We start from the raw sequence: 27731 nt of genomic DNA, 5'->3' as shown, positions 1-27731 counted from the left end.
ACAGGATGTATGGGAGAAGAAATATTACCTACTGAGCTGCTGAGCACTTGCATGGACACTGTATACTGGTTTTAAGACTGACATTTGTCTCACCACGGTAGAATTTAAACTCACTGTAACTCCGTTTACAGGATCATTTGTTACGCATATGTCAAGCTTGCCTATTAAGAAGTTGCCGTTTTAAAATCTAAGCCTGAGTAACTTCATTTCTTGTAGATTATATGCTGGGTACAGTCCCTTGCTTTCATTTGTATTCAGTAATAACCCTACAGTCTTCTTTATCAAATATTTGCATACATCTGAGTTTTGTAACTCAAACTGGCTGACCTGGAAAGCTCAGAGACTCTGGGGAGCTGAGAAGAACTCCTGAAAAATCTTTGATCTGAAAAAATTATCTGAAGTTACGATAATAATGAAAGAGAACATCTAATGGAGGTGACGTTTTGGCCTAATGCCAATATGTGGTGCTATAATTGCTATAATTAAAATTACATTTCACATTCCTTCGAGGGTCTCACACCATGATGCTGCTATGTTTAAACAATTGTGAACCCTAAGTGTACAGAGAAACCTTTAGATTCATTGCAGGGAAATCATTTCTTGACCCTGTGAAGCCGAAACTAAAGGCTAAGTAAGTCTAAATGGAGAAGTGACAAACGGGCTATTCTTTTCGATCTCTTCTGTATGATCATGACCTAACTGCTAGTGACCGTCTCGATAAGGTGTTTTATGAGCTACTTGACTTTGGTATAAGACATTATTTTATGCCATAAAATCATATGTATCATAATCTCTTGTAGACTGTAAATAATAAGTGATTGATATGTTTCCAAATCTTTGTTATCCCAGGTTTGTTTTAAGCCTGAATTTGTGGGGTTTATGTCCACTTTCCTCTCTCTCCTTATCTTTTTTTCAGTTGTCCATCAGAATTTTTTTTCTCCCTTCAGAATTACTCCCTAATAATACTTTTTGGTCATCTCAGATCTCTAAGCATTGGATGGAATCTTCAAGCTAGTGACAGAGTTTGAGCTACAGACAGAAAATAGGAAGGCACGAAAATATGCCAGTGTAACGTGCTTCCTGATCTTTTCTGGATCTAAACACCTTTTGAAATTTAATGAAAGCTATGAACTCTCCTCAAGAAAAATACACATAACCCACATACAAACTGTAGGAGTTTCATGGAACTCCAAGGTCCAAAAAAACCAATGGTGGACTGTTAGGTGGGTGCCGGACGTTCTGCAGCTCTGGTTACTCAACTGCACTGTAGGTTCCACAGCTCTTATTCCCTTTCACGGGTGTGTTAGGAGAGAGCATGAACATTTTCTAGAAAGTACTTGGGGATTAATGTGCTATGGGACAAACCCTATTACAGCAAAAGGGAAAAATACACAGTTTCTTGTTGAATTGAAATTTTAGTAAAACAAGTGTTTCCCTACCTAATTTTAGGAGTCTCATGGCTTCATAAATGTGGTATTTTATTATAACGAGATCTTATGTGCCTGTGTGTGTATATGTGTCAGTAAATGATAACACTATTTTCTGTTGCTTTGGTTTGCTGTATTTATAGATACACCGCTCAAGTTTTTGAAGCCTATCTTCTGAGTATAGAAGATTAGAACTCTGAAAATGTTTAGGGAAAATTTTTCATGTTGTGGTTGCTATGGGGTTGATGCAATGTACACTTAAAGATAATTGGATGGTTTTAGGAAAGCTCTCAAAAGCAGTTTGTATACTTGGTGGTAATCTTGTTAAATCACATTAAGATAAATCTGAAACATCAAAGTGAACATTACTCTAAAATGGGGGTCTTTGTGGACAATAGAAAATAGAGAAGGAGGGTCTCTATAGCATATTTCCTCACTAAATTTCTTGGTTTGTCTTATTTTTTAAACTCGACTAAAGCACTGTAATTTGAGAAACATGTAGCTCTTAGAGGTAAATGAACAGGGATTCTTTAAAATTGCGACATTTTGTGATGTCCCAGGTGTGGGTTCAGTCTCTGGGGAGCTAAGATCCCACATGCCGTGTGGTGCAGTCACAGAAAAAGAAAGAAATTCTTACGTTTTAAACTCTAAAAGTCAGGTTTCTGTTTCTAGTGCAAACTGAACGGACTTAAATTTCCCAGGATCTGTATTTTCTGTTTATAGCTCTCAAGTATTAACATTCTTACCAAAGATTATCAAGGACATCTTCTGTAACTTCCACAGTGAGATTGGACCCCACCCTGTGTCTCAGTAGAACATTGGTAAACTTCTGTGTTGAGGTTTTTTGTTGTTTTTTGTTTGTTTTAACTAAATGATGTTTATTTTGAAGCTCATCTTGGTGAGAGTTTTAAAATGGTTGTATCCTTGCTATTTTAGGATGCACATTCACAGGGCGAGGTGGTATCATGCTTGGAGAAAGGCCTGGTGAAGGAAGCGGAAGAACGAGACCCTAAGGTTCAAGTCTCTGAACTCTGCAAGAAAGCCATTCTCCGGGTGGCAGAGCTGTCCTCGGACGACTTTCACTTAGACCGGCATTTGTATTTTGCCTGCCGAGATGATCGGGAACGTTTTTGTGAAAATGTGAGTCAGCTCAGAAACTGTTCTTCTTTGCTTCCTTTTCTTCCTAGTTTCTTTCTTTCTTTCTTTTTTTTTTTTTTGATACTTGATTCCAAAATTAAACCAACGCTGTCACATGTAGAAAAGCCATTGAAATGGAAGGTGGAGTAGGTCCCAGGAAAACAGGAAGTTATCTGGGTACTGGCTGCTCAGGCCAGAGGTGATATCTAGGGAACACTTGGTTTCAGTCTCCACTGCAATTTTCTTTCTACTTTATCTCACTTCTCAATTCAGTTCTTGGAAATCTATTTTACATATAGGAATCCTATCTTACCAGGGAATCCCATTCACGTATATCCCATGGCTAAAACTTGGCCATATTACATATTTATGTTGAGGTGGTTTGGGCTAAGATGAAGGAAACAGCAGACAGCTAACTTTTAAAACCAAGTCTTTGGTTACTCCCTGCATACTCTATAGAACAACTTTCTAACCCTGTAGTCAGAAATAATCTCCACCTTTACCACAGAGGACTGAAGAGTGTCTCGTGTATGTTCCCACTCTGTCTGCTGTTGTGAATTAATATATCGGAACCGCTGAGCAGAGCCAGTGCCAGAGTTTTACTGACTCTAACATTAAGTTATAAGAAGGGAGACTCATTGACCCTTCTCTTGGTTCACTAATTAACAGTAAGTACATCTAGGAACACGTGACAGGAGCCAAACGCCATGGGAAATTTTTTTTCCATATTTACTGCAATCATTGTTTTCTTTCAGAGGCTGCTAAATATTTTAAATGGCTGAGTCATGTGTTCAAAGATAGTCAGCATTATAATAATTTAATAGAAAGTCCTATATAAGATTATGGATTATGCCCAGCATAACTACTTAGCTAGTGATGATGGTGATGGTGTTGTATTCCATCTTACAGACACAAGCTGGTGAAGGCAGAGTATATAAGTGCCTCTTTAACCATAAATTTGAAGAGTCCATGAGTGAAAAAGTAAGTATTTCTTTGAAACAGATCAGCATTTTATTCATTTTCCTAAAAGCTTTCTCCAATCCTCTCAAACAATATAAACTCATACCAAAATATAAAATACTGATACAGCTTAACCTTTCAGAGATAAAATACTGGGCCTTTAGTAGGAAACCAAAGCATATTAAATGTAAACGAAAAAAGTGAAGCTTCTCGTGATATCTGGACTTAGGGAAGTCAATGGGGAATCAATTTGGGGAGTAAAATCAAAGAATTTTAATCAAAGTTACACTGAACCCATCCCTATGTACTCAAGAAGTTTCGACTAACCAAACCAGTGTGCTTTATAGGCAATTAGCGACTGAATTTCTCAGCAGCTGCCTCATTAAGCATTCTCATTACTGTAAGTCCTCTGTCCCTCAATGCATCCAAGACTCTTATGATTTTTAAAAGTAATTATTTGGGGCCTTGGTGTCTTGTCATTTACTTTCCTGTGCAGCTGCAGAACTATTTTTTATTTCAGTTCCTTAAATCATTTACTGTTGAATAATTATGTTTAAAAAGTACAGAGTCAAACTTCCAGAGTGTTATGTCAGTTGCCACTTTCATTCTGGTGAAATTTACTGTATTTGTTGAAGGGAAAAGAATACATTGTCAAGTTGATGTATGAGAATCTACCAAATATTTATGTGTTTGGACAGTTGCTATTGCCGCAACAATCCGCAGCTCACCATAGAATTCCAGAGTTGCCCACTCATACATCGCTCCGTCTTGCCACTCTGTTTCAGCACACCTGTGCTCATTTTAACCAAACTCAAACACAGACATCTTGCTAACAACTGCAGTTGCTTATTGTGCCTGGCCATGAGCCTCTGCTTGTCTCAGAGGCACACATGTGAGCGGCTGGACCGTGTGAGCAGTCTCACAGCTCTCCTGCTGCACTCTCTCCTCAGTGTCGAGAAGCACTAACAACCCGCCAGAAGCTGATTGCCCAGGATTATAAAGTCAGTTATTCACTGGCCAAATCCTGTAAGAGTGACTTGAAGAAATACCGGTGCAACGTGGAAAACCTTCCCCGGTCCCGGGAAGCCAGGCTCTCCTACCTTCTGATGTGTCTGGAGTCAGCTGTGCATAGAGGTGAGAGTTCATTTCTTTTTATCTTTTTCCACTCCTTTTTGGATCTTTCCTCCTGTGTTAGCTCTTTTGAGTATACCTGTCCCTGTGACTCAGGAGTCTTTCTATGGAAGCAGAACTCTAGGCTGAGTGCTTGGAGGCCCTCAATCTTGTTAAAGGCCTTTCTTCTTAATGGCCTTAAATTCTGTTTTTCTTTACGTCCCAGCTTTTTTTTTTTTAAGTTTTATTTCTCAAAATCAAATTTTAATTTTTAAAATGCTTGTTGCACAGCAGTTTTAGGAGAGTCAGGGAAGTATAATGATTTAGCACATTAGCTTTGGGTCAGAGAGACATCAAATTATGACTCTTTCAGCAAACTAACTGGCTGGGTGACCATTGTTTATGTTTCTTAATCTCTCTAAATCTCACTTTTCTATCTATAAAACAAAAATACATTACCTGTGTTGAGGCGTTCTTAGGAGAACTGAACATATTTGACATAGCACTTAGCATATGGTAAGTGATAAGTACTATTATTAGTCTAACAGTGTTTATGAAGAAATTAAACAGAAAAGGAAGAAAGGATTATCTCCTGAGGTCAGACTCAGAGTCTGTTCAGTCCAAAAGTGAATCCTTGACAAAAGGAATCAAGAAGGATGTTTAAAGGTCAGGGTCCTTAAGAAAGAGCATCTCTTGGGCCCTTCCTGGAGGCCTGGTGGCTGAGACTCCGTGCTGCTGTAAGGTCAGGGTCCTTAAGAAGGAGGATCTCTTGGGCCCTTCCTGGAGGTCCAGTGGCTGAGACTCCATGCTGCTGTTGCAGGGGTGAGGGTCTGCTCCTACATGCTGCATGTTTTGGCATAGCCAAAAAATTTTTCAAAAAAGGAATATTTCTTAATGTGGACTATAGGCTATTAAAAATGAAGTTCCTAGCGGCTTAATTAATCATGCCGGGACAATTGACTAGTGATTAAAAGTTAGGTGGGAAAAGATCAGTTGTTAAAGCTCAGAAGTTTGTGGTGATTTTTTTTTTTTTTTTTTTTTTTTGTATCTGGGCAGTTATAATCTCTTAAACTTAAAAGCCAGTAGAATAGCAACCAGAGAGTGTGCATGGTCTTGGACTGACTACCAAACAAAGGACATTTTGAAGGCAATTTGGAGAATTTTGATTATGGTCTGGGGATTTGATGAAATTTTCCTGAAATGTAAAGGTGGAGATTGTTGACTAGTAAAGGCATATCATAAAACAGTATGACATCTAATTTGGTATTTAAAAAAAAAAAAGGATAATCTTCTTAAACTGCAAATTAACAGGAAACACAAAAAGACTCAACAAGTACACGCCATAGGCTATGAGCAGATAATTCATAGAAGTTATATAGATTGTTGGGAGTCCCTGGTGGCTCAGACAGTGAAGAATCGACCTGCAGTGCAGGAGACTCAGGTTTGATCCCTGGGTCAGGAAGATTCCCCTGGAAAAGGGAATGGCTGCCCACTCCAGTAATCCTGTTAACACTAAAAAGTCTGACCACATTGAGTGTTGGCAAGGGTGTGAAAGGACTGGAACTGCACTGCTGATGGGAATTTAAATGGTACAGCCACTTTGGAAGGTAGCTTGCCAGTTTCTTAAAAAGTTCTGTGTACATCTACATTATGACCCAGCCATGTAACTCCTAGATGTTTACCCAAGAGATGGGAAAGCACATGTCCATATGAACTTTCGTGCATGAATGCTCATAACAGCTTATTTGTAATAGCCCAACACTGGAAATAACCCAAAGGGTCCATAAATGGTTTAAAGAATTTTAAACAAATTGTAGTATAACCACATAATAGGATGATATTACTTGGCGGTAAAATGGAACACACTATTGATTCATGGTTGAAACTCAAAAAGTCTGAAGTCAGACCCCAAAAAGGAGTTCATACATAGCATGTGATTCCATCTATATGAACCTTTATATGAACCTTATTTACATGAGGTTCTAAAAACTGCAAACTAGTAAACCAGTCTGTAGTCATAGAAAGCAAAGCAGTGGTTGACTGGGCATGAGGTGAGTGGTAGAGAGGAAGGGGAGGGATTCTAAAGGAACGTGAGGAAACTTCTGGAGTTGATGGATGTATGTTCAGTATCTTGATTATGTCGATGGTTCCACTGATGCATATGTATGTCAGACTTACCCAGTTACATGTTTTAAAAGTGTAGTTTGTTACGTGTCATTTATACGTTGGTGGTAAATAATTCACCTACAGTGCAGGAGATGCAGGAGATGCAGATTTGATCCTTGGGTCAGGAAGATCCCCTGGAGAAGGAAATGCCAATCCGCTCCAGTGTTCTTGGCTGGAGAAGCCCACAGACAGAGGAGCCTGGCGGGCCACCGTCCATGGGGCTGCAGAGTCAGCCACGACCGAGCGCAGCATGGCAGCATGCCGCAGTCACGTTGTTGCTGTTTTTTAATAAGTTTTCGCAGATGCCATTGACAACTCAAGGAAGAGTTGGGGAGCCATAGTGAGTGTCTGAAGTTTTTTCCGCAAGCTTAGAGGCTCTAAGCCAGGGATTTTCCTGGCTTTCATTTTCACCCTAGTAGTTATCTTATACTGACAAGACTTCTGTTGGCAAAACAGATGCATTCTTAGTTCAGTAGTATAAATCTGTGTAAGACAACACTGACAAGGTAAGCCCTAGTCTTTGGAGTTTTATGCTGATAAAGCTTTTGCTGAATTCTCAGCGTTTCAGTCATATATTGGAGTCGAGGGGTAGACTTGTGCTTCCCATGGGTGGCAGCATCTGACCCCGATGCCCGCGGTGCTGTGCCTTGCCTCCGCACAGGGCGGCAGGTGAGCAGCGAGTGCCAGGGGGAGATGCTGGACTACCGCCGCATGCTGATGGAAGATTTCTCTCTGAGCCCCGAGATCATCCTGAGCTGCCGAGGGGAGATCGAGCACCACTGCTCTGGGCTGCATCGGAAAGGGCGGACCCTGCACTGCCTGATGAAGGTGGTGCGGGGGGAGAAAGGGAACCTTGGGATGAACTGCCAGCAAGCGGTAAGGACCCATTTTCTCCTGCCATTTTTGATGTTAAAACATTTTATCTGCTGAGGAACTTCCTCTTCCTGAGCGTATTTATCTGGATCCTCTGTGTCATCACAGTGAACTTTAGGTATTAAGAACTAGGCAAAAACTGAAGATAGATGATCTGGAAGGAGAAAGTGTTCTCAGTTGTCTACTTCATTATCTGTCCTCAGCCAGATGGAGGCATGTTCTGCAGTAGTTTGTTTCTCAGAGTTTTCTTTCTTGATACAATAGACTTCCACACTTGTCTGTGGTTGACCATTAATTTTCTTTGTTTTCTGCTTGGTGGCTTTGATTTAGTGATCTGTTAACAAACTGTGAAGCTTCAGCATAATTATTAATGAGTATATACTCTTCCAAATACCCTGTGAACATGAACTTAAATTCTTTTCAGCTATGACTGAACAAATCTGGGCCCAGTCTCTCCTCGACCAAAGAGACTGCTATTTGTCCTCTAGACAGATCATTTTTTGGAAGTCAGGGAAGGAATAGATGTATAATCACGTAACCATTCACGCCCTTAGTTAACGTCCCGCGCTGCTGTCACTGGATTCTGGTGTGGTGGTGACCCCTTGAGCTGTTAACCTCCTGTTCTGTCGGGCACTCACTGTCATCTTTTAGAACCTGCAGTCTGGTGCGTGCATGGAGAATGTTCAGAGTTGGCCTGTCAATCATGGATATTTAATTGATACAGTTCTTAGAGAAATTTTTAGACTTGCATGATGCTTAATAACAGTCTCTCAAAAAAAGATGTAAATATTTTGGTCTTCATCCGCAAACATCATAAATAAAATTGGTAGTCGTTTGACAGTAGTAATAATCTTCCTACTGACTAACCACTGCATTTTGTGGCTTCTTCAAATTGCCACAAAGAATTGGTATAAATAATTTCCATCCCAGGAAATTGGAAATTTTTCCTATTTCTCTCATCTTGTCTGTTGACTTCTTTGAGAGTAGACAGATTTGGGATTTTTCTTTTTTTCATTTTCTTTTGATCTTTGTTCTCTGATCAAATATGTGATGGGGTCAGTGCTTTTGTATGAACCGCTGTGAGCTTGTAGGTAAAATGTATGAGGCTCAGAGAAGGCTCCTACAGAGGCTAAATCCATGACACAAAATGGTCTCCAATTCTTTAACTTGGAACAAAGGGAACCCCAAGCAGAAGGATTGTAGTTTTCAAATTTGCTTCGTGTTATTTAAGATTTCCACCCCAAAACACCATCTGCTGCCCATCTGTAGTAATAATGATTATTTTTAATCTGTAAAAAGCTTTGCAGCTTACACAACCTTCTATATATTATTCTTTGTTATAATCCTCCACAGTTAAAAAATCTGGAATTTAGAGGTTAATCAGCTTGCCTTTGTTCTCAGAGCTAATATCTGGCAGTGCCAGACCATTAATAGAACTCAGGTTTTCTCCTCCTTAATTTAGAGCTTTTTCTTCTGTGCCCCAGCTGCTTTCTCCTCAAAGACAAGAAAAAAAAAGAATCTGAGGCACATCTTCTCATGCTTTCACTTTATTTTATGACAAAGGTTGGAAGCAGAAGTAAATGTTAAAGAATAAATTTCATTTTCAGCTGCATAATGACAAATATTTTTCTGTATACTATGATAGACAAGCTCTGGTTTATCTCTTAGGTATATTAAAAAAGTTGAGAAAAAATAGGAAATTACAAGTAATATTATATTCTTATTTTCTATAATTGATATTTCTTACAACTGAAATCTCACATCTCCTTTTAATGAACCAGAGTATACTTGTTTTATGCCAGTGTCTTTGCAGCAAAATTCAAATTCTAGATTTTTAAGACCAAATCAGATCTCTTATTGGAAATATCTTCTATTGACTCTTCTCCACTCAGGTCTGGCTTGGCACTGAATATCAAATTTATAATAATTTGATTCATAGATGTGAGGAAAGAGGCAGCTTTTATATTGTGAGGTTCTTCTGTTCTGCAAATATCCAGGGATGGTTCATACAGGTGGGCAAGCTATCCCTACAACGAGTTATAATCCTGCAAAGTAGAGGAACCAGTTGCAACATATTTGACCAGAGCTGTTGAGCTTGGCCAGTGACAACCGTAGTACTTTGTTAACAGTACATTGTGATATCCCATACTGAGAACTGATTAAAGATACAACACTGCTCACCCTAGATGTTAAGTGACTTTCTTTCTTCCTTCTTTTTTTTTTTTTTTTCAATCCAGCTTCAAACACTGATTCAGGAGACTGACCCTGGTGCAGATTACCGCATTGATAGAGCTTTGAATGAAGCTTGTGAATCTGTAATACAGACAGCCTGCAAACACATAAGATCCGGAGACCCAATGTAGGTTATCTTGTTTGTGGTATTTATCCACATATTGTATCTGGCAGCGCAACATGGGGAACATAGCCTCAAATGACTTTCGGATGGTTCAACAACTGAAATTTCATGAAACAGGAACACATACCAGCTTTTGTTAAGACTAGTGTTGGAATTGAGACCTGGGCTCTGCCTCATCTGTGAGGTAGAGAACCTAGTCCTGGCTTTGTCGTGATGTCTGTTGACAGTGACTGCGAATGCACAGTCTTAGACATTAGGTCACTGAATCGTTCTGCTTAATGGCCAAATAAAAAAGAAAGTCTCAGGATAAAATGATACATGCTTTGTTTGGCTGTATACTTTCCATTCTATTTGTATATTGACTCATATACGTTGGCTTCTTGACAATTATTGGAGAGTAATTAATTATACTTGAAATAAAACACAAAATGTGGTGGTTGGAAGGGTTCATTGTGGACACAGTGAACTCTGAAGTTATATCCAAGATCTAGGAAAGCTGTAAAATGCTATGATAAATCACTGGAGTCTCACGTATTGATTTTATCCTATATGATATACAAATAGCTGTTAAAACCAGGTTGCAGGAAAGAACAGGTTTCCCATTCTGCAAAAATCTTTATAGCCTGCAGCCAGCAGTGCCCAACTGTGTAAAACAAATGCAGTCCACGTTTCTCACCGTTCTGTTATGCATACCCTCCAGCTGTTCATGCTGGGGTAAGAGGTTAGAGAAAGGTCTTCTTCCTTAAGGAAGGAGGTTGGAGGAAGTAGACAGACACTGTGAAGACTGACTATTTACCAATAGGAAAACAACTCGGCCAACTGTTAAGGAGGCAGGGGGGTGGGGGGAATACCTACAGATAAAATAGATTTAAGATACTATCAGTTAAATGCAGGATGTAGACCTTTTCTGGGTCCTGATTTGAACAGACATGAAAAGGCATGAGACAATTGGAAAAATTTTGAAAGCTGACAGGATATTTCATTATGTTAAGGATTTTTAAATTAATTTCTTTGATGGATAAAGTTATTATGTTTCCATATTATAGAGAAACATGCTGAAGTATTTACAAATGAAATGATAGGGTATCTGGGATTTACTTCAAAATATCATCTAAGGGGGTAGAGGGTTAAAACAAACTTGGCCTTAGATTGATAAAGCTATGGGAGGGGAAGATGGATATTATATGATTCTCTACTCTTGTATGGGTTGGAAGTTTCTCATAATAAACAGCTAATTATAAAGCAGCTGCACACAGATCTTGTATAAGCTGAGTCCTCAGTGCTAAGTGGCTCTGAAGTTGATAGAAGGCAGAGTCACGGGTAGGTTGAGTTAATTTGAGTGATTCTTGGGAAAGTAAGTTCCTGATTGCCTAGGAAAATAGCCGAATGGCTTTTTCTGCAGACACGGAAGTACTGGTATGAGAGTTCTGAGCCAGAACTGTCCCTTGTTATAATTTCACCCCTGTTTTCTGCCCAGGATCCTCTCGTGCCTGATGGAACATTTATACACAGAGAAAATGGTGGAAGATTGTGAACACCGTCTCTTAGAGCTACAGTATTTCATCTCCCGAGATTGGAAGTGAGTATTCTGAAGCCATAAGAAGTGTAAGCCTCTGCCTGTTCTCCTGGATAGTCACTGTCCTTCACATTTATTTTTTCAAATGATCACTAGTAATTTGTTTTTGTTAAGTTGTGGGATAGCTGGCACTCTGATCTCCAGAAAAACCTCTTTCTTGCTTTCAGAACAGTATCTAGAGGGAGAGACAGCCCCTGCAGGTCTGTCCCCGTGTCCCCATGAATTACTACGTTGGCAGGCAGGGCCAGGTGTTTCTGATATCACAGACATCCATCTGGAAAGAACTTGGGCACCTGTGGGGCAGCAGAAGCATCTTTGAATACATCTCTGAGAAGAGAGTAGTGATCTTTAATTTTTATTGATTTGTCTTGGGTATGGGATTTTACTTTGTTTCTGTGACTGATTCAGAGTCATTAAATGTATCCTATCTTAAGAAGCTCTTATGACAACTTGATTGTCTTCCCATCCTGTTAACCAGAGAAGTGGGGAGGGAGGCCGATGAGCTAAAAGGCTCACAGTCAGAATGACGGTTGAGCTGGCTGCGGCCCCTCACTCTTTCCACACCTTGTTTTCCCTTCCCGCCTCTGGACCAGGCTGCTCTTCCTGCCCCTCAAGTTGAGCTGCTTCCTGATTCAGTTGCTTTTAGCCGCTGTGCTTTGGTCATTTTTTTTTTTCCTGGTGATTAATATATGTTTTACCCCCATACTTTACTGAAAAGAGATTATTTGAAGACTCAGTGTGTTTTTGTTTCCTCAAGTTAGCTCCTGAAAAGACTTCAGAAAGTGGGGTGGGAATTTCCTCATGCTTACTCATGCTGTCTAAACTGAAATAGCAAAGAGCTAACTGAGTCTATTACCTTAAAAAATTATGTCTTTGGGTTTTGGTTTCTAATGTCTTTTGGTTTTTTCTCTTCTGTGATTCCTTCGGCCATGATCAAAAGATGCTTCACAATCTTTATACTTTTAATTGGAAGATAATTGCTTTATAATATTGTGTTGGTTTCTGCCATTATATCAACGTGAATCAGCCATAGGTGTTTGTATGTCCCCTCCCTCTGGAACATCCCTCCCACCTCCCACCCTGTGCTTCACAGTCTTTAAAGCTGCTTATTAAATATTAGCCTTTTTCCTCCCATTAAGTAGCCCTCCCTCAAATTTGACATTACCATGTAGACAGAATGAAATATCCACTGGTCTGATTTGGAGATGCATCTGGCTCATCACCTAACGCACTGTCTCCAGAGTCAGAATTAACTGTCAGAAAAGGTTTTTAAATTGGTAAGCATGTACAGGTACACTAAAAATGTGACTGCCTTACCTCGCATAGGAAACTGCTGGAAAGGAACTTGAGTAGATTATTTATCTTGTCCTTTTCTGATCTTGATGAATCTAGTATAGCAGGTAGGATTGAATTATACTCACACTTGGAAAAAAGTGTTAAGGAAAAGTTGCAAAGTGCCTGGTGATCGCTACAACCCTCGTTGTCTCCGTTCAACCAGGGCATGTGAATGCCGAGTCTGTTATTGTAATGTCGTGTGCCTTACGCTGCAAGATACCATCTTTGAGGCAGAACTTAAATCTTCTGTTTTAAGGGTTAAACTTCTCCAGATTGACTACTGTGTGTTCTCAAAGAACAGAATTCAGAAATACACTTGTGCTTACCTGCTTTCTCCAGTACCCTGGAAATGATTGTCAACCGGTATGCAGACAAGCACCTTGCGAAACCCCTTAGCAAGTCATTGGGAGGAAAGGCATAGAAAGACTGTCTCTGAACTCTTAACCTTACAGGCTGGACCCTGTCTTGTACCGCAAATGCCAGGGAGATGCATCGCGACTTTGCCACACCCACGGTTGGAATGAAACCAGTGAACTTATGCCTCCCGGAGCTGTGTTCTCCTGCTTATACCGCCATGCCTACCGCACTGAGGAGCAGGGCAGGAGGGTATGCACTCGATACTGACTTCATTTCTTCCTGTCGGTCGTTTGTTTAAATCATTTGCTACAAACTGTTGTGATTCTTGTTCATCCTAAGACAACTGTTAGTGTATCTGGCGAAGAGGGTTACTTCATTACTTGAAGGTTCTTCATTCAGTGACTGTACATAGAGTTGTTCTACCACCTTCTTCCCATCTGATTTTATGTTTTTAACAAAGTGAGAGGACATTTCCGGTTTTTCTTTATGTTACCAAAATCTAAATAGACAAGTAGACAGATTCTGCCACCCTAATTTTAAAGACCCATTAGAAGCTCTTAGCCAAGACGTAAAGGGCTGTTAGGCGTCTGCGCTTGGCGGAAGGACCCGTAATGCCTGTGCTGATGAGGCCTCCCCCAGGTGCACTGGGGTGCTGCAGCCTCCTCCCCCACTCCTGGTATTCCTCTGCCCCGAGTGCTGCCTCTTGTTGGGAAATTTGCGTATGCTTGGCAGCATTTGCTGCCTGCCGGTCCCATACTGTTCACTCTCTTAAATCAGGGCCAGCATTCTACTCCACGTTCACAGAGTCGTGGCACATTAGTTTAGCTAAACAAAAAAACTCCCCACCTTATCCAGACAGATCCCGTTCACATTCTAATCGACATTTGACTTACAGTATTATATGTTTCATGTGTACAGCGTAGTGACTTGGTCCTAGCTCACATTTATCAGGATCCTCTGAGAAAAGGATAGTGTTTCATACAATATTTTAGAAAATGCTGAATGTTTCATCGCATTCCAAGAGGTAAAGGTGTTCAGAAGCCTCCTAGAACATTTAATTTTTCTTCTGGAAGAGATGAGATACAGAGTTTGGTTCAAATAACTGTAAAGATATATCAGTTTTCTGATGATAGATTTTTCTATATCTCGTGTCGTTCGGTTAGTATTTTGCTTATTTCTCATATAGCTCTCACGGGAATGCCGGGCTGAAGTCCAGAGGATCCTCCACCAGCGTGCCATGGATGTTAAGTTGGACCCTGCCCTCCAAGACAAGTGCCTGATCGATCTGGGGAAATGGTGCAGTGAGAAAACAGAGACGGGACAGGTAGGTGGCAAAGCGACCTGTTTATCCTGTGGTGACAACAGTAATGCTGGTCCCGACGAGCATTTACGTGGGCTAGGCACCGTGAAATCCATCTCCACGGACTTCACAGAGGGATTTGTTATGGTATTCATTGTTCTCTCTATAAGAAATCCTGAGGACAATGTTCCCTTTGGTCTCTGTAATTGTACTTCTCCTAAGCAGCTAGTTTGGTTTAATGTTACAGTTATTACATTTTATAACTGATAGTTTTCTCTCCTTGTGTTGCCTCTTGAAAAGCCTTGAGCCAAAAATATAGCCTTCCTTTAGTAAGCGTATAAGATTTTGTTGTAGGCATTTTGTGTACTGACTTGCTACTGGCTTCATTCCACTTTCCTTAAAGTTTCCCTTTTTTTTTTAAACTCATTTTTAATTTATTTTATCTTGCTTTTTTTTTTTCTTTTATAAGGTATGTCAAGTCCTTTTGAGGGAAGGCAGGGTATAAATATTTACACTGATATGTAAATACTGATATGCATGAATAGTGTATGTGCTTGCCCTACCACAGATCTAAAAGAGATGTAGGAATGGAATTATATTTTCCACTTAGTAATTGATACAACTGATGTTCAGAGAAATGAAGTGTATTGACTTTCTTGCTCAGAGCTCATAACCCTAGCCAGGCACTTGTTACATTTTATTATATAACCTCTTCAGGAAAGTGTAGAAGAGGACTAGTCCCAAGAATCACGTACGTGCTCTAAGTGGCTTGTTCGGATCTTGTGCTTAGTTAAGAAAAAAAGAAGATATGTAAGATATGTTACTGCATCCAGCACAATAAGTGGGAAGATGGCTTATCTTTCATCTCTAGGTGAAGGAACCCAGCAGTACGAAGCAGCTGCTAGTTTAAAGCCCTGTTAATACTAGAACGAGGCATGAACAGTTCCAAAACACCCTCTGGGATTAAACTAGTAAAAAGTCACATATGCAGGAACTGGACAGTTTTTTAAAGCAACATAACGCCTACTCAGATCTGTTGGCCTGGGAATATCATTTTTGGCCGTCTGTTTCCTGGGCCTGCTGTAGTTCTGTCGAGTTTATTGTTAGAAAATGCCATATAATTTAGCTTTCTGCTGCCTCTGTCTCATGAAACAAGGGATGTGGTCATATGGAATCCCACGAAACAGTTTCCTTTCATACTCTCTGTAAAGTAACAGTGAGAAAGCTTTACAGCCCATCACTATTGAGTTAAACTTAGGAAATGAGTTTACAAATGGAATTTTCCCTTTAGCCATTTATCTCCTCCCAAAAGTTTTATGCATTTTCCTTTAGGGTCCCCCACCCCTTCACTCCCTTTCTGACTCTTATATAATTCCTGCAGTCCTTCTCCTCCCCTTCCATTCTGATTCCAAAACAGATTCTTGCAGAATAGTCAGGAAGTTAAACTTAATCCTTTAACAGAGCCCTTTGCTGAGAAATAGCTGTTCGTGTGCTTTGGGAAAGTAAGCTAAATGTAAAACGTAAAACCTCTAGGTGTAATAATGGACTGGTGTTGCAAGGTAGCTCCAGCTCAGCCCCCAAGTAAGACAGCGTTTCGTTACTCAAGCTCCAGTGCTCACCTGTTGTGCAGGTGCCCTCAGAGGATCCTTTTATGCGGGCAAGGGCTAGAGTCCCAGGTTTGATTTGCAGGACTTATTCATTCTCTACTGTGTTTTAGACCCTGTGCCCCCAGGCTGCTTTGCCCATGAGGAGTCTTAAAATACGCCATCTCTTGCACTGTATATTTTGTCCAGTGATTATCATGAAAGTACAGATTAGCAGGGTGTTGACGGAATGGAATGAAGGCCTATAAGATCTTCAGACTCTGAGAACACCTGAACGTTGACTCTTTGTGGCCTTACCAGTTTGGCCTTCTGAAGGATTGGCATGGTTGCTGTATTTCTTTGACCCTCTTAACCACCCTGATACGTCAAATCATTCATTATCTTTTCAACAATCCCAATTGGGGGAATCAAGTAAAGCTTTAGCATTTTGTTCAGTGAAGTCATTTTAAAAAGAGGAGACCTCTGTAAAGGAAGTGGACACTGTTATCTCATCTCTCTTTGATCGTTGGTATAATTAACATGCTAAGAGCTTGTCTTTTCTTCGCAGGAGCTTGAGTGCCTCCAGGATCATCTCGATGACTTAGCTGTGGAGTGCAGAGACATAGTCGGCAACCTCACTGAGTTAGAATCTGAGGTACGCAGTTTGCAGCTAGTGGAAGGAAAGTGCCCTGCCAGCAGCCTTTCTTTCCTTCTTAGTTCTGCTGTTTCTAGACTCTTGAGAGAGCAGCTTCTCTGTAGAACAAAAGCAACCTTGTCAGATTGCCTGCTTGCTTTATCAAAAAGAGTATTGTGATGCTTCCTGAACCCCTTTCCTCGTTTCTCCAGCATTTAGCCCTTTGATCTGCTTCATAAATCGGAATTAACACAGTGACTAGACCAGTATTAGTCACATTCAAGGATAGCCCAAGCACTCCTATTCTGTTATCCTTTAGCTCTTTCAATTAGATCATTTGGTAATATGTGTTCACTGAAATAAAAGCCTGGAATTTGCAGTTAAACGTGGAAGACTGATTACATGTGTTTTTCTTTGTTCCATCCTAAAACCCACTAAAATATAAAAAGTGAGATTTAAAAAAGCTTCTAAGCATAGGCATACTGTTTCAAAATACAGAGATTATCATTGAAGGGGAGGCAGTTAAAAATGCTTAAGTTGTTTTGTAGGGCCAGACATCAGGGCTGTTTTATCATTAGCCTTTTAGAACTATTTAAGTTGTCAAAATGGGCAATATATAAAATATATAAAATTATATTTCTCAGGGTCTTTTTTTTTTCACTTCTATTTTTCAGAAGTGTGCTGCCTTCTTTTATCTCCTGTCAGCTTCTGTCTTATTCCCATCCTCCTTGTGGGCTAATGAGGACATTCTGGGGTGTGCAGCTCTTTAAAGGACAATGTTATTTCAGCAGCTGGTGCTGCACAGCAGTTACTGCCCTAGAAGGCGGTTAGTGTGTGTTCCCAAAAGGCAGCGGTTTGTCATCTGGTCTGATGGCAGGGTGATAGATGTCAGTTACTCCTGTTTTCATTCTGAACTACTTGGCTCTGGGGAGAAACTCCAAAGGCTTTACATACTCTAGTATTATTTGTAAATTTTTTTTCTCCCCACTGCTCTTAATCCTGCCTTCCCTCTTGTTCAAGCGCAAGGGGAATCTGCCTCTGGAAAACTCGCCTTCCACAGTGCTGTGAAGGAACATTAGAGGAGGAGCGTAGCACCTCTGTTCACGCTGAGGCGCTCACTGAAATGCTGGGAAAGCTCCCAAGCGCACTTAATGGGTTATTTACCCATCAGATGACACTGACGCAGAGAAAGAAACAGCTCCTTCCCCGACTCCTGGCCCTTTCTAAAGCAGAATTACTCGTGTTTTAATTTTCTACAGGATATTCAAATAGAAGCCTTGCTGATGAGAGCCTGTGAGCCCATCATTCAGAACTTCTGCCACGTAAGTGACGTCTGGAGGAGCATGGGTTAGAACCAATTTCACTAGGGCTCTGGCCCCCACGTGCATTGGACTTACAATGCCCACATTATTCCTGAGTGATAACCAACTTTAACAAGTTAAAGTTGAAAATGTAAACAACGTCAGGAGGAGTCAGGAGGAGTCCGCCACCCTGGGAAACCCTGTTTGCTGACCCCTCGTGGACGGCCAGAGAGGTGGTTAGAAGCCCTTGCAAGATGCCCTTTGTAAGGGAAGGAGAAGGGGGAACCCCCTTGGCAGGACTGAGTTGCCTTCAATACACACCACCAAGATTTGTTAACAGTGGGGTGTCTCTCCCCTTTCAGCTGTCTCCTACCTGCTGTTGAGGGAATTCTGTTACTTTATGACCCACTGAGCTCCCTAAGTTGTGGGAGTGAAGCATACTCAGGATCCATAGGAGTCTTGACAACCAGGAGACGATGTTAGATGTTACCCCCAAGCCTGCCACCCGCTCCATATAAGGAGAGGAGTTAAAAGAACTGCATAGCACACGTATTTATTGGAGCTTCGTGCAAGCAACTGGCTCTGTAAATCTCCTCTCACTGAGCATTGGTCCCTCACTTCTCAGGCTTGTTTGCACATAATTTCTGGTGTGCCTTATTTGTAATGGCTCTAGAATCAGTCGCGTTTGCATTTCTGCCTGGGCTGGGGTGCGGGGTGTGTTCGAGAATGGTTACAGATGAAGTGTTAAGCGTGCGCTGCCTTCCCCAGGATGTGGCAGATAACCAGATAGACTCTGGGGACCTGATGGAGTGTCTGATTCAGAACAAACACCAGAAGGATATGAACGAGAAGTGCGCCGTTGGAGTCACCCACTTCCAGCTGGTCAGTAGTGCCCGGCACGTCCTTCTTGTCTCCAGTGATTAGGCTGTTGAACCTATTCCTCTTTCAGGACATCAGAGCACCTCTTCAGTGAAAAATCATTTTTTCCAAATACCTGTTTAGTGCAGCAGCTCAGATGGGTATCAGTACACTAGGAGCTAAGCCTTTCTTTCTTTTAAATCATGCTACCCAGGTCTGGTATTTGAATAAGAAGATTAAACCATAGTCTTCGTAGTTACCCCAGGCCTAAGTGAAGTGTTTCTAATAAAGCAAGCACTTCCTTGCCAGGAGGATGAGATCTAGTCATCTTTGTAAAACGACTTCTTCTTGGGGCACTAGCCTCCCTGACTGCTTCCTCGAGTGCTTCTCAGGGCCTCTGGACTGCGGGCACTGGAAGACAGGGAAGAATAGACACACCCTGCCCTCGGCCATCTGGGTGCATTCTGGTGAGAGAAACGCAAAAACCCATTTACATATAAGCACATAGTTTCAGCTGAGTTTGTGAAGAAAAATAAAGCAGCGTAAGGCCTGCAGGGTGATGGAGAAAGAGGGCTCGAGAAGGAGGTGTTTGAATGGAAGCGTCGAGGAAGTGAGGCAGCACGCGGCGAGGAGACCTCGGGGGAGAGGCCCCGCCTGTGTGTGGCTGGAAGCCGGCGTGCCTGGGAGCGGAAGATCAGAAGATCGTGCTTCTTGGGAGCGTGCCCTGGAGAGCTCCGCAACCAGGGAGCCTGAGGGAGACAGGGCTGTGCCGGCCAGGAGGCAGGCTGCTGCAGACAGCATGTGAGCGCAGTTACGCCCGGCACTGCGGGTGAGGCCTTGCCACAGAGCTGCTGATTTTCTTTTCCATCCTCTTGTTCAGGTGCAGATGAAGGATTTTCGGTTCTCTTACAAGTTTAAGATGGCCTGCAAGGAGGACGTGTTGAAACTTTGCCCCAACATAAAGAAGAAGTATGTAGCTTTTAACTGATTCGTTCTGCCTCGCTCTGGCCCCTCTTGGCTGCTGGATGAATAGCTGAGATGTCAGGCAGCCAGCCACCGTCTGGGAGGGCGGCCTCCTGCACACCCCCTTGGTGTTACAGCCGAGCCCCGTCTGGGAGGGCGGCCTCCTGCACACCCCCTTGGTGTTACGGCCGAGCCCCGTCTGGGAGGGCGGCCTCCTGCACACCCCCTTGGTGTTACGGCCGAGCCCCGTCTGGGAGGGTGGCCTCCTGCACACCCCCTTGGTGTTATGGCCGAGCCCCGTCTGGGAGGGCGACCTCCTGCACACCCCCTTGGTGTTATGGCTGAGCCACCGTCTGGGAGGGCGGCCTCCTGCACACCCCCTTGGTGTTACAGCCGAGCCCCGTCTGGGAGGGTGACCTCCTGCACACCCCCTTGGTGTTACAGCCGAGCCCCATCTGGGAGGGCGGCCTCCTGCACACCCCCTTGGTGTTACAGCCGAGCCCCATCTGGGAGGGTGACCTCCTGCACACCCCCTTGGTGTTACGGCCGAGCCCCGTCTGGGAGGGTAACCTCCTCCATACCCCTTTGGTGGTACGGCCAGACCCCGTCTGGGAGGGAGACTTCCTGCACACCCCCTTGGTGTTACAGCCGGCCACCGTCTGGGAGGGTGACCCCCTGCACACCCCCTTTGGTGTTACGGCCGGGACCCGGGCTGCCTAGACAGAGCCTCTCTGTGGCAGCCGAGAGCCACACCTGGTGGTAGTTCTGAAGTGGGGAGACTGTGGCCTAAAGGAGCATTGTTTCATTTCCCCGTGCAGACCGCCTAACTGATGAAGCAGATACAGCTTTGTGTACTTAGGTGAGCAGGTTGCAGTGTGGAGAGGAGGTTAGCTGATGTCCTCGGGCACCATCCCATTACGTCATCTCTCAGGGAAGCCACACAGGCCTTCACTGAGTGAGAGAGTAGTAAAGAAACCAACACTTCATTCATCTAGGAACCAGGTCCTAATGAGGAGAACGATGAGCTTGGATAGCATGGCTTCCCAAGTTCTTCTATGCTGCTCTTCGCAGAAGTGAACTTCCAGAACGCATTTCCCCTCAGATAAACCAGGTTCCCATTTTTGCTTAGGTTTCTATCCTTTTCAGAGTATATTTTCACAGTGTAGCAAAGACACTGTCCAGAGTTGAGAGTGGAGTAGCATTCCCCTCTGGTCACATGTATTTGACAAGTGGTAAACTGTCCTTGCACACACGTCCCCTCTGTGGCCTCCCCACCAGCCAGGCATGTTGTCGGCATTCGGGCTGGGGCCCAGTGTTTGTGACGTGTACAGTCAAATTGCTGCATTGAGCGCTCTGAAAACACAGTGAGACTTAACAGGAAAGGCATTCAGAACATGGTAAAGGGGTACATGGGCACTGGAGGGCTGGTGTGGCCCCTGCCCCAGCCCAGGTCTCAGCTGTCTGCTTCTCTGTGGCTCCAGCCCAGTTCAGGCCTCTTCTTTCCACGCAGGGTGGACGTGGTGATCTGCCTGAGCACCACCGTGCGCAACGACACTCTCCAGGAAGTCAAGGAACACAGGGTGTCCCTGAAGTGCCGCAAGCAGCTACGGGTGGAGGAGCTGGAGATGGTAATGCCTGGGAGCACAGCCTCTGGTCCCAGGAACCACAGGGCAGGGTTTAGAGAGCTGGGTGAAGGGCGAGGGCAAATGGGAAGATTCTAGTCACAAGCGTGATGGTTAAGACTTCGAGCTGTGTGCTAAAGTTTTACCAGAGGACAGCTTCTCATTTCCCAATTTTTTTTTTTTAACATGATTAAGTATTTTTTACCACATGTAACTGGAAGCCCAGCTGTAAGTAAGACAAGCTGTGAGGGTGTGATGCCGGTCATTGCATCAGTAATGTCCTCAAGGGTCGAGGTCTCTCCCTTCGCGCTCTGCTGTCCTTGGGCACCAGCGTCGTCATTAAGGCTGGTTTCCCTCATGGCTGCACAGTGGCTGCCTGCAACACCCGGCCCCCCTGCTCCAATACTGGTCTCCAGCAGGAAACAGAAACGAGAAAACTGACCCCACATGAAACAGAGGCCCTCCTCTCCAATTGGATTGTGTAGTTTGAGATCTGTGCCCCGTGCCCCGTCAGGGGGCACTCACTGATGAGCTTACGTATGATCAAGGTGGGTGTTGGGAAGGCGCCCAGTGTACACTGTGAGAGGACACCTTCCACTTTACTTTTGAGGTGAGGCCCAAGCCATGTTAAGACAGCTAAAAATATGTATTAATTTTATGTTTTGTATTTTGAATCGTATTTATCTCACCTCAGTTCAGTCGCTCAGTCGTGTCTGACTCTTTGCGACCCTGTGGACTGCAGCACTTCAGGTCTCCCTGTCCATCACCAACTCCCGGAGCTTGCTCAAACTCATGTCCATTGAGTCAGTGATGCCATCCAACCATCTCATCCTCTGTTGTCCCCTTCTCCTCCTGCCTTCAGTCTTTCCCAGCGTCAGGGTCTTTTCCAGTGAGTCAGTTCTTCGCATCAGGTGGCCAAAGTACTGGAGTGTCAGCTTCAGCATCAGTCCTTCCAGTGAATATTCAGGACTGATTATCTTTCAGGACTGATTTCCTTTAGGATTGACTGGTTTGATCTCCTTGCAGTCCAAGAGACCCTCAAGAGTCTTCTTGAGAAGACTCATTCTAAGCAGAAAGTAGTAATGAACACCAGAGAATACTAATATCCCCAAAGTTGCATGACCAGGTTTCCACATGTAGAGGTAGTAATTCAGTGATAATTATGTTTTAAGTGGAACTGGCCTACGCATCCTTTTATAATAGAAACTTTGGGTCCCTAGATGTGAACGTGGCTCTTTCAGTAAAATAATAAGAATAAAAGTAGAATCCTACTTCCATATGATTTTAGCTTTCCAAGTGGTTTCCACATCATACTACCTTATTTCATCTCACAGCAGTCCTGTGAAGGGGTCAGAGCAGAATGGCAGCATTTCATTTTGCAAAGAAAGTCCAAGGCCGTGAAGCTAGGTAGTGGCCAGACTGAGACTCAGCCCTCCTCCCATTATCGCAGTGGCCCCTGCTGCCGCTTAACTGGATAGCAGTTACGGGCACCAGACGAGGTCAGGTCGACAAATGGGTAGGGCAGTTGACCTCACCAGCGCAGAGTAAGCTCACTTTCCCACGCTGGCTCTCTCATACAGACAGAGGACATCCGCCTGGAACCAGATCTGTATGAAGCCTGCAAAGGTGACATCAGGAGCCACTGTTCCACTGTGCAGTATGGCAACGCGCAGGTAACTTTTGGGGTTTTATTTTTTGATGGTGAAAGTAGTATGAAGGTATCTTTTTAATAATTTTCTGCGGTAGGATAGGTCCCGTCCTGTCCTGCCTGATCATCCCTTCTTAAGCCACCTCAAGCAGAGTACTTTTGCTCACCTTCGTTCCTCTTTGCCACCGATTCGTTCTCTTCCTTCTCTCTGGTTACCCTGTCCTCCCCCACCTTGCCTGCCTAGTGAACTCCCAGGGATCCTTCCAACGCCTCCTCCTGTCCGTAGCTTTCCCAACACTCTGCACCTCCAAAATTCGTTTTTCTCTGGTTTGATCCCGTTACACAGAAGTTCTTAACTGGAGGTCACATAAGAACCACCGTGGGAGGTTTTTTTGTTTTCCCCTCTAATTCACAGAACAGGGCCCTAGCCAGAATCACCAGGAATGAGATGCAGTAAAGTGCTTTTGTTTCAGTGTTCTTCTGATGTCGGACCTACCTCTTGTGGCTCGTGGCATTGCCACAGTGCTTCAGCCTCAGAGATGATGGCCTCGTTGTCTTCCAGTGTCTGCTGTGGGCGATGCAAAGACCAGTGTCAGTCTGATTCTCAGCTCTGTGTGGTTAATCTACCTCTGAGTTTTCTCTGTGTCTTTAATGATCTGTAATTTCACTGTGCTGTAGTCAGATCTGGGTTTTGTTTTTATTATCCCTGTTGCCTCAGTCTCAGAATTCATGTTGTTCTTCAGTTCAAGGAAATTCTCAGACATTGTTCTTTCAAAAATTCCCTTATCCTTCCTCCTGGAACTCCTCTTAGACATTTGGAACATCTGAATCTGTCCTCCATGTCCATTTCTCTTCCACATTTTTCCTTTCTTTCTCTCTGTATACTACACTCAGGTAGTTCTTCAGTTCTGTTTCCCAGATTCGTAATTTATCATTTTAGGCTTTCCATTCTGCTCTTCAGAGAGACCACCAGTTGGATTTTGTCATTTCTTTTCTTTTTTTTTCCCCAATGTATGTATTTTAATAGAGAGCACTTACAGTTCCTTCTACCCATCCCTTTTGACATTATTCATTTTTTAATGCACATGCCATGATCCCCCAGTACATTGTTACTAGGCTGTTATCAGTTAAATCAGCTACAAATAAGAAAAATTTTATTTTTTTCCTTCATTTTTTTTCCTTTTCTAATGCTCTTCCTTTCTTTATGTAGATCCAAGGTTTTGACCTATGTATGTTTTCCCTTCTGCCTGAAGAACTTCTTTTTTTAACTTTTTTTTTGAAAGCTGTATGGATAATGAATTGCCTCAGTTTTTGCTTGTGTGAGAAAGTCTGTCTTCATTTTTTTTTTTTTCTGTCTTCGTTTTTGAAAAACAGGTTTGCTGGATATAGAATGCTAGGTTGATGGATTTTTTTTTGTCTTACAGTACTTAATTTCACTCCATACTCTTTTATGCATAGTTTTGTTTCTTGTTTTGTTTGATTTTGTTTTTTAAGCCGTGCCATGCACACAGCCTTTGGGATCTTAGTTTCTTGACCGGGGATTGAGCCTGCACCCCCTCACGGGTAGTGTAGAGTCTTAACCTCTGGCCCACCAAAGAAAGCCCTGCAGCTTCTGATGAGAGGTCCACTGTCAATCTTACATCTGAATGTTAGTTTTGTAGAGCTGCCAGATTTCCACAAACCAGGCTTAGACCAAATTTATTCTTTCACAGTCTCGAGGCCTGATCCCTGAAGTCAAGGTGTTGACAGACCTGCTGTCTCTCCCGAGGCTCTCGACTGAAAGCTTCCTTGCTCTGTGCGTCTTCTGGTGGCGCCAGTCCTTGACTTGGAGTCTCTGCCAGCATCCTTAACCCTCACCCTTCAGGGGCAAGGGTTGGGTCTGGTTCATACCTGGCATCTAATGCTCTATTCCCATATGATAAATGATGAGTTGAGCTGAACTTCCTGGCTTGTGCCTACTGTTGAGTCAGGGTTATTGCTGCAGGGAAAGGCAGAGAGCCTGATGTATGCTCCAAAAGAAATCTTACAAGAAACAACCCTGGAAGGGAGAAGAAACCAGGAATCTTGAGAGGGTTTCCTTCCCCACAGACTTCCAGTGCAGCCTGCTCGTCATCCATCATTTTTATACATTTGGTTTGCCTCTATCCCTGAGGTTGAGGATCCATAAATCTAATTCTCCTTTGTGAGGAAATCCCGATTCCTGTTACCTAGGAATTAGGAATGGAAGATGCCCGGATAGAAAAATGAGGGATGCACTAAGAACTGAATGCATTAGTCAGGAAACGTGGATTATCGATCCCTGATCCACCCCTTAACTTGTCCATAATTCTTATGCCTTAGATTATTGAATGTCTAAAAGAAAACAAGAAGCAGCTGAGCCCTCGTTGCCACCAGAAAGTGTTTAAGCTGCAGGAGACGGAGATGATGGACCCGGAACTAGACTACACGCTCATGCGAGTCTGCAAGCAGATGATAAAGGTGAGGGCTCTAGGGCCAGGGCCACAGAGACTACACGCTCACACGCGTCTGCAAGCAGACGATACAGGTGAGGGCTCTAGGGCCAGGGCCACAGAGACTACACGCTCACGCGAGTCTGCAAGCAGACAATACAGGTGAGGGCTCTAGGGCCAGGGCCACAGAGACTACACACTCAGGCGCGTCTGCAAGCAGATGATAAAGGTGAGGGCTCTAGGGCCAGGGCCACAGAGACTACACACTCAGGCGCGTCTGCAAGCAGATGATACAGGTGAGGGCTCCAGGGCCAGGGCCACAGAGACTACACACTCAGGCGCGTCTGCAAGCAGATGATACAGGTGAGGGCTCCAGGGCCAGGGCCACAGAGACTACACGCTCACACGCGTCTGCAAGCAGATGATACAGGTGAGGGCTCCAGGGCCAGGGCCACAGAGACTACACACTCAGGCGCGTCTGCAAGCAAATGATACAGGTGAGGGCTCCAGGGCCAGGGCCACAGAGACTACACACTCACACGCGTCTGCAAGCAGACGATACAGGTGAGGGCTCCAGGGCCAGGGCCACAGAGACTACCCGCTCACGCGAGTCTGCAAGCAAGACGATACAGGTGAGGGCTCTAGGGCCAGGGCCACAGAGACTACACGCTCATGCGAGTCTGCAAGCAAATGATACAGGTGAGGGCTCCAGGGCCAGGGCCACAGAGACTACACACTCAGGCGCGTCTGCAAGCAGACGATACAGGTGAGGGCTCTAGGGCCAGGGCCACAGAGACTACACGCTCACGCGCGTCTGCAAGCAGATGATAAAGGTGAGGGCTCTAGGGCCAGGGCCACAGAGACTACACGCTCACGCAAGTCTGCAAGCAGACGATACAGGTGAGGGCTCCAGGGCCAGGGCCACAGAGACAGCAGCACGAGCGCCTTGCCCTGCACAGTGCAGGCACACAGTCTTTCAGCGTCAGCCTGTGCTGTAGAGCTAAGGCCATGGTTCTCGAACTCTGGCCCCTAGACCTGCAGCGCCAGCACCACCTGGGAGCCTAGACTCTCAGGCCCCACCTGACCTGAGTCAGTCTCTGCAAGTGGTGGCCTCTGTTTTCACAAGCACCCACGGGTTCCAAGGCAGCTCCAGTTTGAGAACCACTGACCTCACTTTGACCTGAGACACAAGAACATCGAGGCCCGCTGAATATGTGGTGAGTTTTGAGGTGGTTGGTGGAGGCCTACTGAAAAAGCCACCATCAGATGTCCTGTCCACTGCCGTCTGTCTACTGCCATCGATGGCTGTTTTGGTCTACAAGTTCTCTTGGTTCTTTTGCGTCTCCAGAGAACGTCCCCTGCATCGGGGTGACGAGATGTCATTCCTGGATCTGTGCATGCGTACAAAGAGATCAAAGTGCTAACCCCTTGTTTCAACTTCCCTTTAAAATAAGCGATACTTCTCACCCTGTCAACAAACTCTAAAGAAAACTGTGAAAGTAAGAAGTCTCTTTAGTTGAGTCTGGAAGAATTGAGCCCTCTGTAAAAATGGAAATAGGTTGTGTTTGAGAGATCTTTCTAAGAATTTTTATGCCTTTTATAAAAATCAATCACCAACCCGCATCCCTATATTAAGACCAGTAGACTATAATTAACAGACGGTGGATTAGCGGATAGAGATGAGTTTATCACTAGTCAGAGTGAATCTCTGACTTCGAGGACACTAGCAAGTGTACAAGAACTGGCTCCACAGGATTTGTTAGGAGAATGAACCAGAAAGGTTATTTCCTCACATCCCTGCTCACATTGTTTGGTGGGTCATTCCTGAGTTTCCCATTGGAGTTGGGTAGATACGGTTTGAGGGCTACATGGTCACGTAGCCCAATGTTACGTTCATACGTCAACAATATGTAAGTAAGCTCATGTGATGCCATGTAATGTAGCATAGCCATGTAAATAGAGAATCAGTCCTATGCAAAATAAGAAACAGGAAGTAGAAAGAAATGTGAGAAGTATAGTAGAGAATAGATAAAAGGGATCTGAAGGCTGGGTGCTTATTCAGGCTTGCTGTTTCT

The 27731-nt window shown here is 43.7% G+C and overlaps 1 protein-coding gene across 1 annotated transcript in view; it reads left to right on the top strand.

The window, feature by feature from the left end:
* The window catches only part of GLG1 (golgi glycoprotein 1), a 119948-nt gene that overhangs the window by 81555 nt on the left and 10662 nt on the right, over positions 1-27731 (top strand). The window contains exons 5-19 of the mRNA XM_068991775.1: positions 2364-2567; positions 3474-3545; positions 4475-4658; positions 7462-7676; positions 9911-10032; positions 11507-11608; positions 13393-13546; positions 14484-14621; positions 16749-16835; positions 18074-18136; positions 18884-18997; positions 19854-19942; positions 21447-21564; positions 23139-23231; positions 25547-25684. Coding sequence (XP_068847876.1) covers positions 2364-2567; positions 3474-3545; positions 4475-4658; positions 7462-7676; positions 9911-10032; positions 11507-11608; positions 13393-13546; positions 14484-14621; positions 16749-16835; positions 18074-18136; positions 18884-18997; positions 19854-19942; positions 21447-21564; positions 23139-23231; positions 25547-25684 — 1893 coding nt within the window. The remainder of the gene's footprint in view (positions 1-2363; positions 2568-3473; positions 3546-4474; positions 4659-7461; positions 7677-9910; positions 10033-11506; positions 11609-13392; positions 13547-14483; positions 14622-16748; positions 16836-18073; positions 18137-18883; positions 18998-19853; positions 19943-21446; positions 21565-23138; positions 23232-25546; positions 25685-27731) is intronic.

This window comes from Capricornis sumatraensis, chromosome 20 (genome assembly GCF_032405125.1).
Source record: "Capricornis sumatraensis isolate serow.1 chromosome 20, serow.2, whole genome shotgun sequence".
Classification (NCBI taxonomy): Eukaryota; Metazoa; Chordata; class Mammalia; order Artiodactyla; family Bovidae; genus Capricornis; species Capricornis sumatraensis.
This window is presented reverse-complemented; position numbering and strand designations above follow the sequence as displayed.